Below are 14,410 nucleotides of genomic sequence, written 5' to 3'. Positions count from 1 at the left end.
TTGTTTGTCTCTCCCCCACCTTCCCTCTATTCTGCTCTCTCTAAAAATAACATGGAAAAGCCCAGTCAGAGTGGTTCAGTGTTTGGGCATCAACCCATGCACCAAAAGATTGTTGGTTTGATTCCCAGCCAGGGTACATGCCTGGGTTGCAGGTTTGATCCCCTCTGTGGAGCATGCAGGAGGCAACTTATCAATGTTTCTCTCTCATTAATGTTTCTATCTCTTTACCCATCACCCTTCCTCTATATAAAATAAATAAAAACATATTTAATAAATAATCATGGGGGAAATATCCTCCGGTAAGGATTAACAAAAAAATAAATTAAATAAATGTGTTTAAATAGTACATAAGTACAGCCGAGACCGGTTTGGCTCAATGGATAGAGCGTCTGCTTGGGGACTGGAGGGTCCCGGGTTCGATTCCGGTCAAGGGCATGTACCTTGGTTGCGGGCATATCCCCAGTGGGGGGTGTGCAAGAGGCAGCTGATCGATGACTCTCTCTCATCGATGTTTCTAATTCTCTATCTGTCTCCCTTCCTCTCTGTACAAAATCAATAAAAAATATATTAAATAAATAAATAAATAAATAAATAGTACATAAGTACAGAACCAGTTAATAAACATTAGTAATTACTACTATCTAAAGAAAGACATTTAATTTATAGACTATATTAGAGGCCCAATGCATGAAGATTCGTGCAAGAATAGGCCTTCGTTCCCCTGGCTGCCGGCACTGCCTTGCTCCAGCCCCAGCTGGAGCCACCTTCCACCTCTTCTCATCTTGTCGCATCAATTTGCATATTCCTTCCTTATTGGCTGTGGGTGTCACCATCGTTTGTTGGGAGTTATGATCAATTTGCATATACCATCTTTATTAGATAAAATTATTATATACATGCCTTCAAATAATTAGAGGGTATTAAAATATGTTAAAAACTTACTTTTCTGTTTTTCTCCTTTAGAAGGGCCTGGCTGAACAGTGGCATTTCCTGAAAGATTTTTTACTTCTTGTGTACCAACTTCATCTTGATTTTTCCTTCTTTTTTCTAGATTTAGGTCTGGTTCTAATGCAATCTGTTCTGAATCCTGTCCTGATAAAGTCGGAGGCTGCAGTTCTTCTTGAACTGTCTGAGTATCCTTTTGAGAATCTTCTGTATCTGAAATTTTAGCACTCATAGACTCATCTGGATTGTCAGTCACTCCTTCACTGGTAACTTTTTTCACTGAAAATAAAAGAAATGGTTATAAATACATAAACAACCTACAAAAAATTCTTAAAGCAGAGACAGCAAATATCCAAGGATATCCTCTGTAATATTATTTGTATAAGCAACATTTTGAAGACAATATAAAATGCCCAACAGAAAACAATAAAATTAAGTTATAAATACATTTATGCTATAAAAATCCATGCAATAAATAATAATAATGGGGTAGGCTCATATGTAATGATGTAAAAGATTTTATTTTATTTTTTTTTAAATATATATTTTATTGATTTTGCACAGAGAGGAAGGGAGAGAGATAGAGAGTTAGAAACATCGATGAGAGAGAGTCATCGATTGGCTGCCTCTTGCACACTCCCTACTGGGGATATGCCCGCAACCAAGGTACATGCCCTTGACCGGAATCGAACCCGGGACCTTTCAGTCCCCAAGCCGACGCTCTATCCATTGAGCCAAACCGGTCTCGGCTGTAATGATGTAAAAGATTTTAAAATATACTGTTACATTAAAATCAAGTTGCAAAACAACATATGTAGTATGACCTCATTTCTATTAAACAAAAACAATTACACATACTGTTAAGACTAAGACTCTCTCTCTCTCTCTCTCTCTCTCTCTCTCTCACACACACACACACACACACACACACAGGAAAGAGTTTAGTAATAGTTATCCATAGGAAATCTGAAGATTCTGATTGGCAGGGTAGAAGAGAGCTCAAGAATTTTATTTCCTGAATGATTTTTCAATGAAGAATATTTTTAACAAATATTTTAAAACAATTTCTAGTGCTTTTCTTTTGAAGGCATATAAATAGTCAACTGAAATAAAAGATGAAAACAGCCCTGGCTGGATGGCTCAGTTGGTTAGAGTGGGTTCAATTCCCAGTCAAGGCACATACCTAGATTTCATTTCAATCCCCAGTCGGGGATCATATGGGAGGCAACCAATTAATATTTCTCCTTCTCTTCCTTCTTCTCTCTAAAATCAATGTTAAAAATAAATTTAATTTAAAAAACAAACACAACCTCAGGTGAGGATTTTTTTTTTTTTTTTATTTAAAGATGAAATAATTTAAAAAGCAAAAATAGCAAAAACTGGTTTGGCTCAGTGGATAGAGCATCAGCCTGCGGACTGAAAGGTCCCAGGTTCGATTCCGGTCAAGGGCATGTGCCTTGGTTGCGGGCACATCCCCAGTGGGGGGTGTGCAAGAGGCAGCTGATCGATGATTCTCTTTCATCATCGATGTTTCTATCTCTTTGTCCCTCTCTCTTCCTCTCTGTGAAAAATCAATAAAATATATTAAAAATAAATAAATAAATAAATAAATAAATAAATAAAAAGCAAAAATAGAGATCACCATAGGAACAGCATCCAAACCAAAAGTAAACTTAACTTGATACTATGGCTGATCAGACATCTCTAGAAATATCTAATCTTTAAAAAAAAATAATAAAATTCAATGTCATTTATTTAATATGTTTTATTGATTTTTTTACAGAGAGGAAAGGAGAGGGATAGAGAGTTAGAAACACCAATGAGAGAAACATCAATCATCTGCCTCCTGCACACCTCTTACTGGGAATGTGCCCAAAACCAAGGTATATGCCTTTGACCAGAATCGAACCTGGGAGCCCTCAGTCCACAGGCTGATGCTTTATCCACTGAGCCAAACTGGTTAGGGCACAATGTCATTTATTTTTGTGAAAAAAGTCAAAACAAGATTTTAAAACTAAGACAATTCTGGATTTATTCTCTATCAGAATAATAATCAGCAATTTTTAACTTCTGAGACTTGTAATACCCTGTTCTCCCGAAAATAAGACAATGTCTTATATTAATTTTTTCTCCCAAAGTTGCCCTAGGTCTTATTTTCAGGGTAGTCTTATCTTTCCATGTGCTAGGTCTTATTTTCGGGGAAACATGGTAATACATCTGAAAATTTCTCACATTAACGAGATACAGTGAGTTACTTGTGTTGTTACATGATAACCACATCTATTTTAATCTCCTAGGGCTATGTATAGTTAAGTAAAGAAAAATGACTAAAGAGTGAAAACTTTGCAGTGATCAATACTTTTTAAAACATGTAGACACTATACTCCAAAAAAGGAAATTTGAGACTGGCTCTGTGCAGAAGAGAATTAACATAGCATCTAACCTTTGAAAGGTCTTTCTAAAAAGGCTGGCCCGTTGCTATCTAGAAACTGGGGCTTGAGGCGAGTCCCCACCTGTCTACTTAAATGGTTTGTACAAATAATGAGGTTTCTGCTGAACAACTGGCCTTCCTTCTGGTAGTCTGAATTCTGGTACGTGCCAAGCAAAGGGTATGACAAGCCTCCAATAAAATTATTGGGCAATGAGCTTCTAACAAGCTTCCCTGGTAGGGAACTTTTTATATAAACATTTAAATAAACATTAAATTAACATTTATATAAACATTAACTTAGGTTCTACAGGGTCGCCTAAGACCATCGGAAAACACAGATATTTACATTACCATTCATAACAGTAGCAAAATTACAGCTATGAAGTAGCAATGAAAATAATTGTATGGTTGGAGGTCACCACAGCATGAGGAACTGTAATAAAGAGTCGTGGCATTAGAAAGGTTGAGAATCACTGCTCTAGATGCAAGAAAGATATCAAACAGACATGACAATTAGAAAATAAAAAAAATAAAAATAAAAATAAAAGAACAAATAAAAGACAGCTACTGTCTTGAGCTCTGGTAACCTCAATTACCTGAACTACAAGTGAACACTCAAAGGCTTAATATTGCAAGTCTATTAAGTAAAATAACACACTTTCTTTTAAAATAAATACCTTTTACATTTTTCCGTGGTTTAGAGGATTTCTTCTCCCTTAAATTCTGATTTTTAAGGGATTTTTGTTTTCTTTTCTCTTCTTCATCAAGAACTTTCTGAAGCAAATGAGCAAAAAAATCGAAGTCAAAAGGGCGCTTTTCCTCTGTTTAATAAAAAAAAAAGAAAAAGAACCTTCAAATTTTTATTTTAGTACCAAAATATCAAAGCAAATGGGGCCCTGACTGGGTAGCTAAGCTGGTTAGAGCATCATCCGGATACTCCAAGGTTGCAGGTTCAATCCCAGTCAGGGCACATGTAAGAATCAATCAATGAATGCATAAGTGTAACAACAAATCAGTGTTTCTCTCTCTCCTCCTTCCTCTCTCTCTCTCTAAAAGTCAATTTAAAAAAAAAAAAAAACAACACACACAAATGGGTTAATCAACAGGAGAAAATGAATAAAAAACTCCAGTCACTATATTATCCTTCATAATAAAGAGGTAATATCCAAATTAACCCTCAGGCCCTCACAAGATGGCTGCCTATGACCAGGCCAGCAGAGGGGTTAGTGAGGGACGACCAAACGACTGAAAAGCAGGCTGCATGGGGCGATCAGGCTGGCAGAGGGTCAGCTGGGGGCAACCAGGCTGGCAGGGGGGCAGTTAAGGGTGACCAGACAGGCAGGCAGCTGAGTGATTAGGAGACAGCAGTCCAGGATTGTGAGAGGGATGTCCGACTGCCAGTTTAGGCCCAATCTCCGGCAGTCGAACATCCCCAAACGGGTCCCAGATTGGATAAGGTGCAAGCCGGGCTGAGGGGATCCTCACCCCCACCCCCATGCACAAATTTCATGCACCAGGCCTCTAATCATCACATAATAGACCACTAAGCAATAAAAATAAACTTTAAAAAAAAGTATCTAGTGATAAAAGCAATTAATTCAAGTGAATCTCAAGCACATGATTAATGAGCCCTGGCCAAGTGGCACAGTTGGTTGGAGCATCATCTGTACACAGAAAGTTGGAGGTTTGATCCCCAATCAAGATTGATTTGATTATAAGATTATTAGAAGCTGGCCTCAGAAAAAGAGATATATACCAAAACAAAAATAAATTAGTCTTAGGAAACCAAGCCCCAAACTGGAATTCCTGAAGGCCCTGTTTTATTGTAGACCCAGCCTTTGTGTGTTCTGGCCTTCCACAACGATGATAAAAAAATAATCCATAAAGCTTCTCAGAGGAATTCAAAATATAAGTTCTAAAAAATACTATTTAAGTTTAGATTATTTTTTTAATTTTCCACTAGAAAGAACCAAAATCTATCAATTGTAAATGAATCTATTATGATGGATTTAACAATGACTCTGCATCCCATAAAAGATTTATAGGTTTATAAATTCTTATTATAATACCTAAAACTTAATTAAAAGATTCTGGAACACTTTTCTAAAATGGAGAGGGTTGAAAACCACAGTATTCCAGATCTTCCAAAAGTATTTCCTAGAAGAGGTTTTCCTGAGGACCCAATACAACAAGGAGTATAAGGTCCACTCATCTACCTTAGTATTTACTCATTAAATAAATGTACATGCTCCAAAATTTAGATCCTCTCTTTAGATTTTTTCCTGAGATAAATACTAAATAGACACTAAGTACATTTATTCATCAGAAGGCATTGGATTATTATCTTCCAAAGAAGGAACTACTTTATACAGTACATTTAATTGTTTTGCTTTACAGATCCTTTGATATCTTTCTCTAGATTTAAAAAGAAAAAAAAAGTTAACTTTAATGAGGCTATTAGTTAGACAGTGAAAGGCACACATCATTCCTTCAAATTCAGGAATAAATTCAAATGTCATTTCTTCAGATAGAACTCCCCTGACCACCCAATCTAACTATCCACCCACCTAGTTTAGAAATTAATCACTATCTAAAGTTATCATGCTTACAAACTGTGCCCCTTCCCCTACCCAATTACATTGAACACTATAAAAGCAGGATTCTCGCCCTAAATGGTTTGGCTCAGTATAGGGTGTCGGCCTGCAGAATGAAAGGTCCCAGGTTCGGTTTCGGTTAAGGACAAGTACCTTGGTTGTGGGCACATCCCCAGTAGGGAGTGTGCAGGAGGCAGCTGATCGATGTTTCGTTCTCTTCGATGTTTCTAACTCTCTATCCCTCTCTCTACCTCTCTGTAGAAATCATTATTTTTTTAAAACTATCTTAAAAAAATAAAAATAAAAGCAGGATTCTCACCTGTCCCATCACCATTATATAGTTTTATCCAAACCAATATAAGGACAAAACTAATTTAAAACACATTAGAACCTGCCCTGGCCAGTTTGGCTCATTGGATAGAGCGTCGGTCTGTGGACTGAAGGGTCCCACGTTCGATTCCAGGCAAGGGCACATGCCCAGGTTGAAGGCTCCATCCCTAGTAGGGGGCCTGCAGGAGGCAGCCAATCATTGATTCTCTCTCATCATTGATATCTCTCTCTCTCTCTCTCTCTCTCTCTCTCTCTTCCTCTCTGAAATCAATAAAAATATATTTAAAAAACACACATTAAACAAAAGACAAAGATTGATTTTTAGGATCTTGATATAAAACCTTATTAAAATGGTCTTAATACTTACGGAATGCTTTGTCTATTCTCCATCCATTTGTTTTCTCTTCACGTTTAAATTTATTCTGTTAACAAAACAAAAAATGCTATAATTTTCTCCTATTAAACAAGTGAGGATTACGTTTAAACAAAATAACCATGAAAATGAAACTTATGGTAACATATAACCCAAATAAATAAAAATGTCTTTACCAACAGACAAGTTAGTAAACCTTTTATACTGAGCTTTCTGATCTTCCTTATAATCAATAGCACGAAACAGCAATGAAAGTCCACTAGCATGAAAACAGATCAAACCTATAATCAATTAAGCTAACCAGAATTAACTTTTTAAAAACTAATATATTGCCCAGCTGGCATGGTTCACAGTAGTTCAGTGTCACCCTATGAACCAGGAAGTCACAGTTCCATTCCAGAACAGGGCACATGCCTGGGTTGTAGGCTCAATCCCCAGTGTGGGATGTGCAGGGAGAAGCCGATCAATGACTCTCTCTCATCACTGATGTTTCTCTCTCTCTCACTTCCTCTCAGAAATCAATAAAAATATATTTTTAAAAACTAATATATTCATATTGTTAAATCTATGGAATAGAGATAAAGAAACACCTAAGCAAAATTTTGAAACAGGCCAGGTTTATCTTTGGAACCTTCTTTATATTAAGGCACATTTTCTAATGCCCCATAGCCAGTTCCACTCCAGATTAAGTCCATTACAATGGAGATAGAAAAGATTTAGGCTCAATCCATCCTAAGGTAATTAAGATATCTGAGGGTGTAAGTCTGTGTCCCAGGATGTCTAATCATGCATATTCATCCCGGGTCTGGGAACAACCTGCTAACTGCTCCCTTCTACAGATCAGTGGTCTAATAATGCTCTTATTAAAAATATAAAAATAAAACTTTTTATTGAAAAAAAGAGAAAAGCACAGAAAACAAACGAGCTATTTTATGGCCCCCTTCTTCCCTCCGAAAGAACCTAACCAACAATCTGATTTTTAAAGCAATTACTTTCTTGCATTTCCTTACTGTTTACCATTCAAGAGAACATTGTTAAGACTCCAGTTTATCTTTATCCATTTTAAAAAAAAAAACTTATTACTTAAATATCTTTAAATCTACAGATTACCCCTCATTTCCATTCTTTACTTTTCTTCATAAACTTTTACTAAATAATATAAAAGTTTTCAGTGATCATCTTTCTTTCTTAAAAAATCATATTAATCTTTAAACATCTCAAAAATTAAGTTGCATTCATAAAAAGTGACTGACTATAATCACTAAATTAAACCTTCTGATAAAAATGCTAATAGGCTCTATACAGTATTGAACTATAAAATATTGCTACACCTACCTATCTATACACTGAGTACTGAGTGACCAGATTATTATGCTCTCTGAATGCATAATAATCTGGCCACTAAGTATACCGGTATATCCTATATAATATGAAATTGTCCCCTTGACCAGGAGTTCAACCAGCAGACAGGCCGGTCAATTGCCCATGTCCCCTCCCCGTGGCTAGGCTGGCCGGACCCCACCCATGCACGAATTCATGCACTGAGGTTCTAATTTTATATATATATATATATATATATATATATATATATATATATACACACACACACACACACACACACACACACACACACACACACACACACACACACACACATACTGAGTGACCAGATGATTATGCATTCAGAAATCATAATAATCTGGCCATTAAGTGTATAAAAACCTAAACAACCATTGCAACCGAATGAATGACCAAACAGGCTGCGTGGGGCGACCAGGCTGGCAGGGGGGTTAGTGAGGGACTACCAAAGGAATGAGCAGCTAGCTGTGTGGGGCAACCAGGACAGTGGGGGGTGTGGGGGGAGTTGGGGGCTAACAGGCCAGCAGGCAGAGGCAGTTAGGGGTGATCAGGCCGGCAGGGGGGCAGTTAAGGGTGATTACGCAGGCAGGCATGTGAATGGTTAGGAGCCAGTGGTCCAGGATTATTAGAGGGATGTCCAACTGCCAGTTTAGGCCCAATCCCCAGGCCTAAACAAGTAGTTGGACATGCCCCCAGGGGTCCCGGATTAGAGAGAGTGCAGGCTGGGCTGAGGGGACCATTCCTCTCCCCTCCCCACACGAATTCGTGTACTGGGCCTCTAGTTTTACCTAATTGGAAACACAATTCAGAACTACTTAAAAGTTTTTGAAGAATATTTTATATTAGTCATTTATCCCTGGAATCTAAGGTTGGTTTGACATTTAAATCAGTAGTCCATTTTCACTTTTCTACACTTTGCCAAAAGGCCTACTGGAACTACACTATAAACTTTTAGGGGAATAGTCTGAACAATTTTTGAGAGAAATCATCTAGTAACAAATTGATCATTAATTACTCAGATCAGCTTCTCCAGATAATCAATTTCTAGCCTTCACAGAACTTTAATATTTTGTCCTCAAAATTAAGAAATATTAAAAATTTTCTCATTTTTTGTAGACATACAATGATCATCACACTGTACAATGTTCCTCAGGTGACCAATCCATGCCTAGCCCAAGGGGTGGGGTGGGAGGGAAATCTATCTTTCCTAATGGCCCCTTTAATTAATTAATGAAGTTTAAGCCCACTGTTGAAAAAAGATCTCAACTATCAATTGGAAATGTATTTTCTTCCTAGGAAATACAGAAATTTATTTTGTGATAAAAAACAACAACACTTAACACAAATATTCTACTACTAATACATTTATTTTCCCTCTTCATTATATAATTCTTCATCTTAGTTTCAGTGGCTTATTAGTACACTCTCAAAGATATTTAGAAGGGGACAAAACATAAATAAGAAAATACAATATTGAAGTTAAGGAAATTGTATTCATAACAGAACTCAGAAAAATTTTATTACTTTTTGAGCTATAAAAAGAAACAGGTGTACCAAAAACATAATAGTGAAAAAGGGGTGGACTGAGATTTAAATCAATGGTTAAAAAAAATATATTAGTAATTTTCAATCTCTTTCCAAGCAACAAATGTAATGCATTCACTTTACCTTAATTTCTATCCTTTCTCTGTGAGGAAAAAGTTGTCCAATCATAGAAAAGTCAGTTCCTACCATGCTGATGGCTAAAAAAAACATATCTGTTTCTGTAAAAATAAAAGATTTAGAAAGTCCAAAGGTTAACATTCTCAATATTTCAGAGGAAATAAACCTTATCTAAGTATGCATTTTGAGTTGAAATAAATTTGATAGTACTTAGTTTATTATTACAGTGCAGTAAATTCTTTAGTCATAGAAATATGTCTACATACAAAATTATAGACATATTTCAATTTTGTTTCAAAGAGCCTCATGGATCTAAAAACCTTTTCTTTTAAGCCCTGGTCTGGTAGCTCAGATGGTTAGAGCAGGGTCCTGATATGCCAAGGTTGTTGGTTCAATCCCTGTTTAGAGCACATACAAGGAGCAACCAATAAATGCAACAAATTTTTCCCTCTCTCTCTCTCTCTCAAATCAATCATTTAAATTAAAAATTTAGCTTTGGCAGTTGTGGCTGTTAGTTGGGTTTTGTCCCCTACACTGTCAGTTTGATTCCTCGACAGGTCAGGGCACATACAGTTTGCAGGCTTTATCCACACCCACTGCCTCCATAGGGGTCATGCAGGAGGCAGCCAATAGATGTTTTTCTCTCACATCAATGTTTCTCCCTCTCCCCCTCCCTTCCTTTTTCTCTAAAAATCATTTTTTAAAATTTTTAATTAAAAATATCTTTAAACTTTTATATAGAAACATGGTCTAAGAAATTTGCATGGTAATACCAAAGCAGCTGGATTTTTTTTTTTTTAAAGGCATTCTGCCTACCACATCCAATGCAATATTACTAAGATGTGCTTAGTTCATGAAAGAAAGTTGCTAGGCCTGTACCCCTGTGGCTCAGATGAGCATTGACCTGTGAACCAGGAGGTCACAGTGCAATTCCCAGTCAGGGTACATGCCCATGTTTTGAGTTCAGTCCCCAATGGGAAGTATACAGGAGCCAGTTAATTAATTATTATCTCTTGTCATTGATGTTTCTATTTCTCTCCCTCTCCTTTCCTCTCTGAAATCAATAAAAATATATTTTACCAAGTTTTAAAAAAATTAAATAGCTAGAAAAATACATAAGAAACTGTGGACAATAGTAACTTCAAATGAATAGGATTGGGAGAAGTCAGAGAAGGAAAGTAGAGAATTATTATTCAATTATGTTTGAATTTTTTCTCAAAACAAACTATTATTTATACAATAAAAAGTAAACAATAGATAATTGGGGGAACAAGAAAATATAAAACAAAGAACTTATATACTTATAGGCATAGCCAATAAGTATATACTTGCCTGGACACAGGCAATAGGTGAAAACTTGGGGTGGGCAGGGGATGAGAGAGGGTGGTAAGAATTGTGTGGAAGAGGGTAAAGAGGAGGAGGAATGGAAGATATATGTAATATTACCAACAATAAAAATATTTTTAATTAAATAATAAACAACAGCATGCAATAGACATACTTTTTAACAGCATAATTTTTATTTGTAGAAACTTTATTATGCAATATTATCTGAGGTAGAATAAGAATTTGACAGAGAGAAACATTCTAACCAAAATAGCCATAATATTAATTCCTTAAAATCTTCCTAAAATAAAGTTGGAGAAACAGCTCCATGGGACAGGGATTAGAGGGAATGTCAATAAAATTAGCTAGACAGAAACGGCATTGTAGTTTGCACTTTATTTACTTAGGGGAGACCTGGTTTAATTCAGAAACAGAGAAAATAGAAAATCCAAGATGGCGGCATAGGTAAACACCTAAACTGCTGCCTCACACAACAATTTCAAAATTACAACTAAAAGACAAAACAAGCATCATACAGAACCAGAGGAAAGCTGGATGAGTGGAAATTCTTTAACTAGAAGGAAAGAGGAAAGCTCATGGAAAATCAGAGGAGCTGCAAAAGGCTGAGGTACAGAGACACACGCATGGGCGGCTGAGTGCCTGGCTGGTTTTCTCTAAAGGAAAGGAGACAAAAGCTTCCAACTGTGCTGAACCCCAGTTCTAACTGACCGAACCCCAGTACCGGGCGAGACCCTGGGGACCCAGGCTTACTTAGGGGGAATCTGGACTGTCAGGCAGAAACTCATGGGAGCTGCAAAAAGCAGAGGTCCCCATGCGCGAGTGCGCAAAGAGAGGTCTGACAACTGAGTGCGCCGCCGGCTTTCTCTAGTGGGTGAAAAATGGAAGCTCCCCGCTATGCTGAAGTCCCGTTCGGGGCAAGAATGTTGGAATCCAGATTCATTGGGGGGGAAACTGGACTGTCTGGCAGCAGGTGAAGCTCAAGGGTGGCTTACTCTTAGAAGTGCTTGCAGCAATTACCGAGCTAAGACTCCGCCCCATTCAACCTGAGCAGAGGCTTTAGCAATTTTGCAAATCTTGTCTCATAACGCTGTCTCCAACACAGAAATTCTCCCGTTGTAGACACAGCTGATCCTTATAGCCAATTGGCCTGGAGGTCAATTCCTCCCAGTGATACCAACAACAATCAAGACTTAACTATAACAAGGCTAAATATACAGTCACAAAAGGGTGCATCTCAGGTAACTAGGGAGGCTGAACCACTGGACCATATAAGACACCTAACACACAAAGCTACCCTACCAACTCAGGCAAGCAGCCAAAATGCGGAGACAAAGAAGTCACAAATGACAGAAATGGAGAAAAGAAAACTACTGGATATAGAGTTCAAAACCACGGTTATAAGGTTTTTCAAGAATTTCCTAGAAAAGACTGAGAAATTTAGTGAGACCCTCGAGGATATGAAATTAAGCATACACTGACTGAAATAAAAAATATTATACAGAGACCCAACAGCAGACTAGAGGAATGCAAGAATCAAGTCAAAGATTTGGAATACAAAGAAGCAAAAAACACTCAACTGGGAAAGCAAAAAGAAAAAAGGATCCAAAAAGTTAAAGATAGTGTAAGAAGCCTCTGGGACAACTTCAAGCATACAAACATCAGAATTATGGGGGTGCCAGAAGAAGAGAGAGAACAAGATACTGAAAACTTATTTGAAAAAATAACAACAGAAAACTTCCCCCACCTGGTGAAAGAAATAGACTTACAAGCCCAGGAAGTGCACAGATCCTCAGACAAAAGGAATCCAAAGAGGACCACACCAAGACACATCATAATTAAAATGCCAAGGGCAAAAGACAAAGAGAATATTAAGAACAGCAAGAGAAAAACAGTTAATTACCTACTAGGGAGCACCCATACGATAGTCAGCCGATTTCTCAACAGAAACTATGCAGGCCGAAAGGGAGTGGCAAGAAATATTCAAAGTGATGAATAACAAGAATCTACAACCAAGATTACTCTACCCACCAAAGCTATCATTCAGAATTGAAGGTCAGATAAAGAGCTTCACAGATAAGAAAAAGCTAAAGGAGTTCATCAACACCAAACCAGTATTATATGAAATGCTGAAAGGTATTCTTTAAGAAGAGGAAGAAGAAGAATAAGGTAAAGATAAAAATTACAAACAACAAATACATAGCTATCAACAGTGAATCAAAAAACCAATTAAATTAAGAATCTGATAAACAGAATAAACTAGTGAATATAATAGAATCAGGGGCATAGAAAGGGCATGAAAATTCTCAGGGAAAAGGATGTGTGGGGTGCAGGAAGAGACTGGACAAAATCATACACCTATGGAGGAGGAGAGTTGGGGGAAGGTAAGGGCAGAGGGTGGGATTGAAAATGGGTGGAGGGGAGTTATGGGGGGGAAAAGAGGAACAATTGTAATAATCTGACAATAAAGATTTATTAAATTTAAAAAAAACAAAACACACACACACAAAAAATCAATGGGAAAATATCCTTGGGTAAGGATTAACAAAAATAAAAGATTGTAATGATTTAAAAAAAAAAAAAAAAAGAAACAGAGAAAATAATTCATTACATTTCAAAGAAATGACCTACATAATTTAAATGAAAATCAGTTACCTTTATTGGACCATGGTTTAGAATAATAATTTTTCCTAAAGCTGGAATACGTAGTTGTAGAACCACGCTCAAATATGGGGTCATTTTCCTCAACAACACAGGGGCCTTTGGTCCTTAAAACTTCTACAGTTAAACTGAAAGAAACACATTTTTAGATAGATCCACACTAGAAACAAGTAAAAGAAAAACACAGCAAATATATTTGAACAGTAATATCTTTAAATTTAGTATGGCAGAGTCATGTCAAAAGTACAAATACATTTGAGATATGCTTATTTTGTATGAATCTAAGTTTCACTTAAAACGTAATTGCTAAGGGTCCTAGCCAGGTAGTTCAGTTGGTTAGAGCATTGTCCGAATAAGCCAAGGTTGTGTGTTCAATCCATCAGCACATATACAAGTATCAACCAATGAATGCATAAATAGTGGAACAGCAAATCAGTATCTCCCTCCCCTCCCCTCTCTCTCACTCTCTATCTTTCTCTATCTTTCTCTTTCTCTCTCTCTCTCTGTCTCTCTCTCTCTATCTTTCTCTCTCTCTCATATCAATACAGTAAAAAATAAAATAAAATTTGATTGTCAGGGAATAAAAATAAATGTCAACTTTTTATTTTTAATCCTAAAAACAATATAAAATTCAGAAAATATATTTGGGCTACCTTAAAAAGTATTTGTTGCCGAATCCGGTTTGGCTCAGTGGATAGAGCATTGGCCTGC

The 14,410-nt window shown here is 36.8% G+C and overlaps 1 protein-coding gene across 14 annotated transcripts in view; it reads right to left on the bottom strand.

The window, feature by feature from the left end:
* BDP1 (B double prime 1, subunit of RNA polymerase III transcription initiation factor IIIB) overlaps window positions 1-14,410 on the bottom strand; it is a 72,432-nt gene that overhangs the window by 46,794 nt on the left and 11,228 nt on the right. For all 14 annotated transcript variants that reach the window (XR_004983167.2, XM_036411140.2, XM_036411149.2 and 11 more), the window contains exons 6-10: window positions 13,694-13,827; window positions 9,701-9,795; window positions 6,668-6,722; window positions 4,054-4,197; window positions 943-1,224 (exon numbers count right to left, since the gene is read on the bottom strand). Coding sequence is in view for 13 of the 14 variants with exons in the window: in XM_036411140.2 (XP_036267033.1) it covers window positions 943-1,224; window positions 4,054-4,197; window positions 6,668-6,722; window positions 9,701-9,795; window positions 13,694-13,827 (710 nt within the window). In the remaining variant the exon portion in view is untranslated. The remainder of the gene's footprint in view (window positions 1-942; window positions 1,225-4,053; window positions 4,198-6,667; window positions 6,723-9,700; window positions 9,796-13,693; window positions 13,828-14,410) is intronic.

The sequence above is a fragment of the Pipistrellus kuhlii genome, unplaced genomic scaffold (assembly GCF_014108245.1).
Source record: "Pipistrellus kuhlii isolate mPipKuh1 unplaced genomic scaffold, mPipKuh1.p scaffold_m20_p_4, whole genome shotgun sequence".
In the NCBI taxonomy this organism is placed as follows: Eukaryota; Metazoa; Chordata; class Mammalia; order Chiroptera; family Vespertilionidae; genus Pipistrellus; species Pipistrellus kuhlii.
This window is presented reverse-complemented; position numbering and strand designations above follow the sequence as displayed.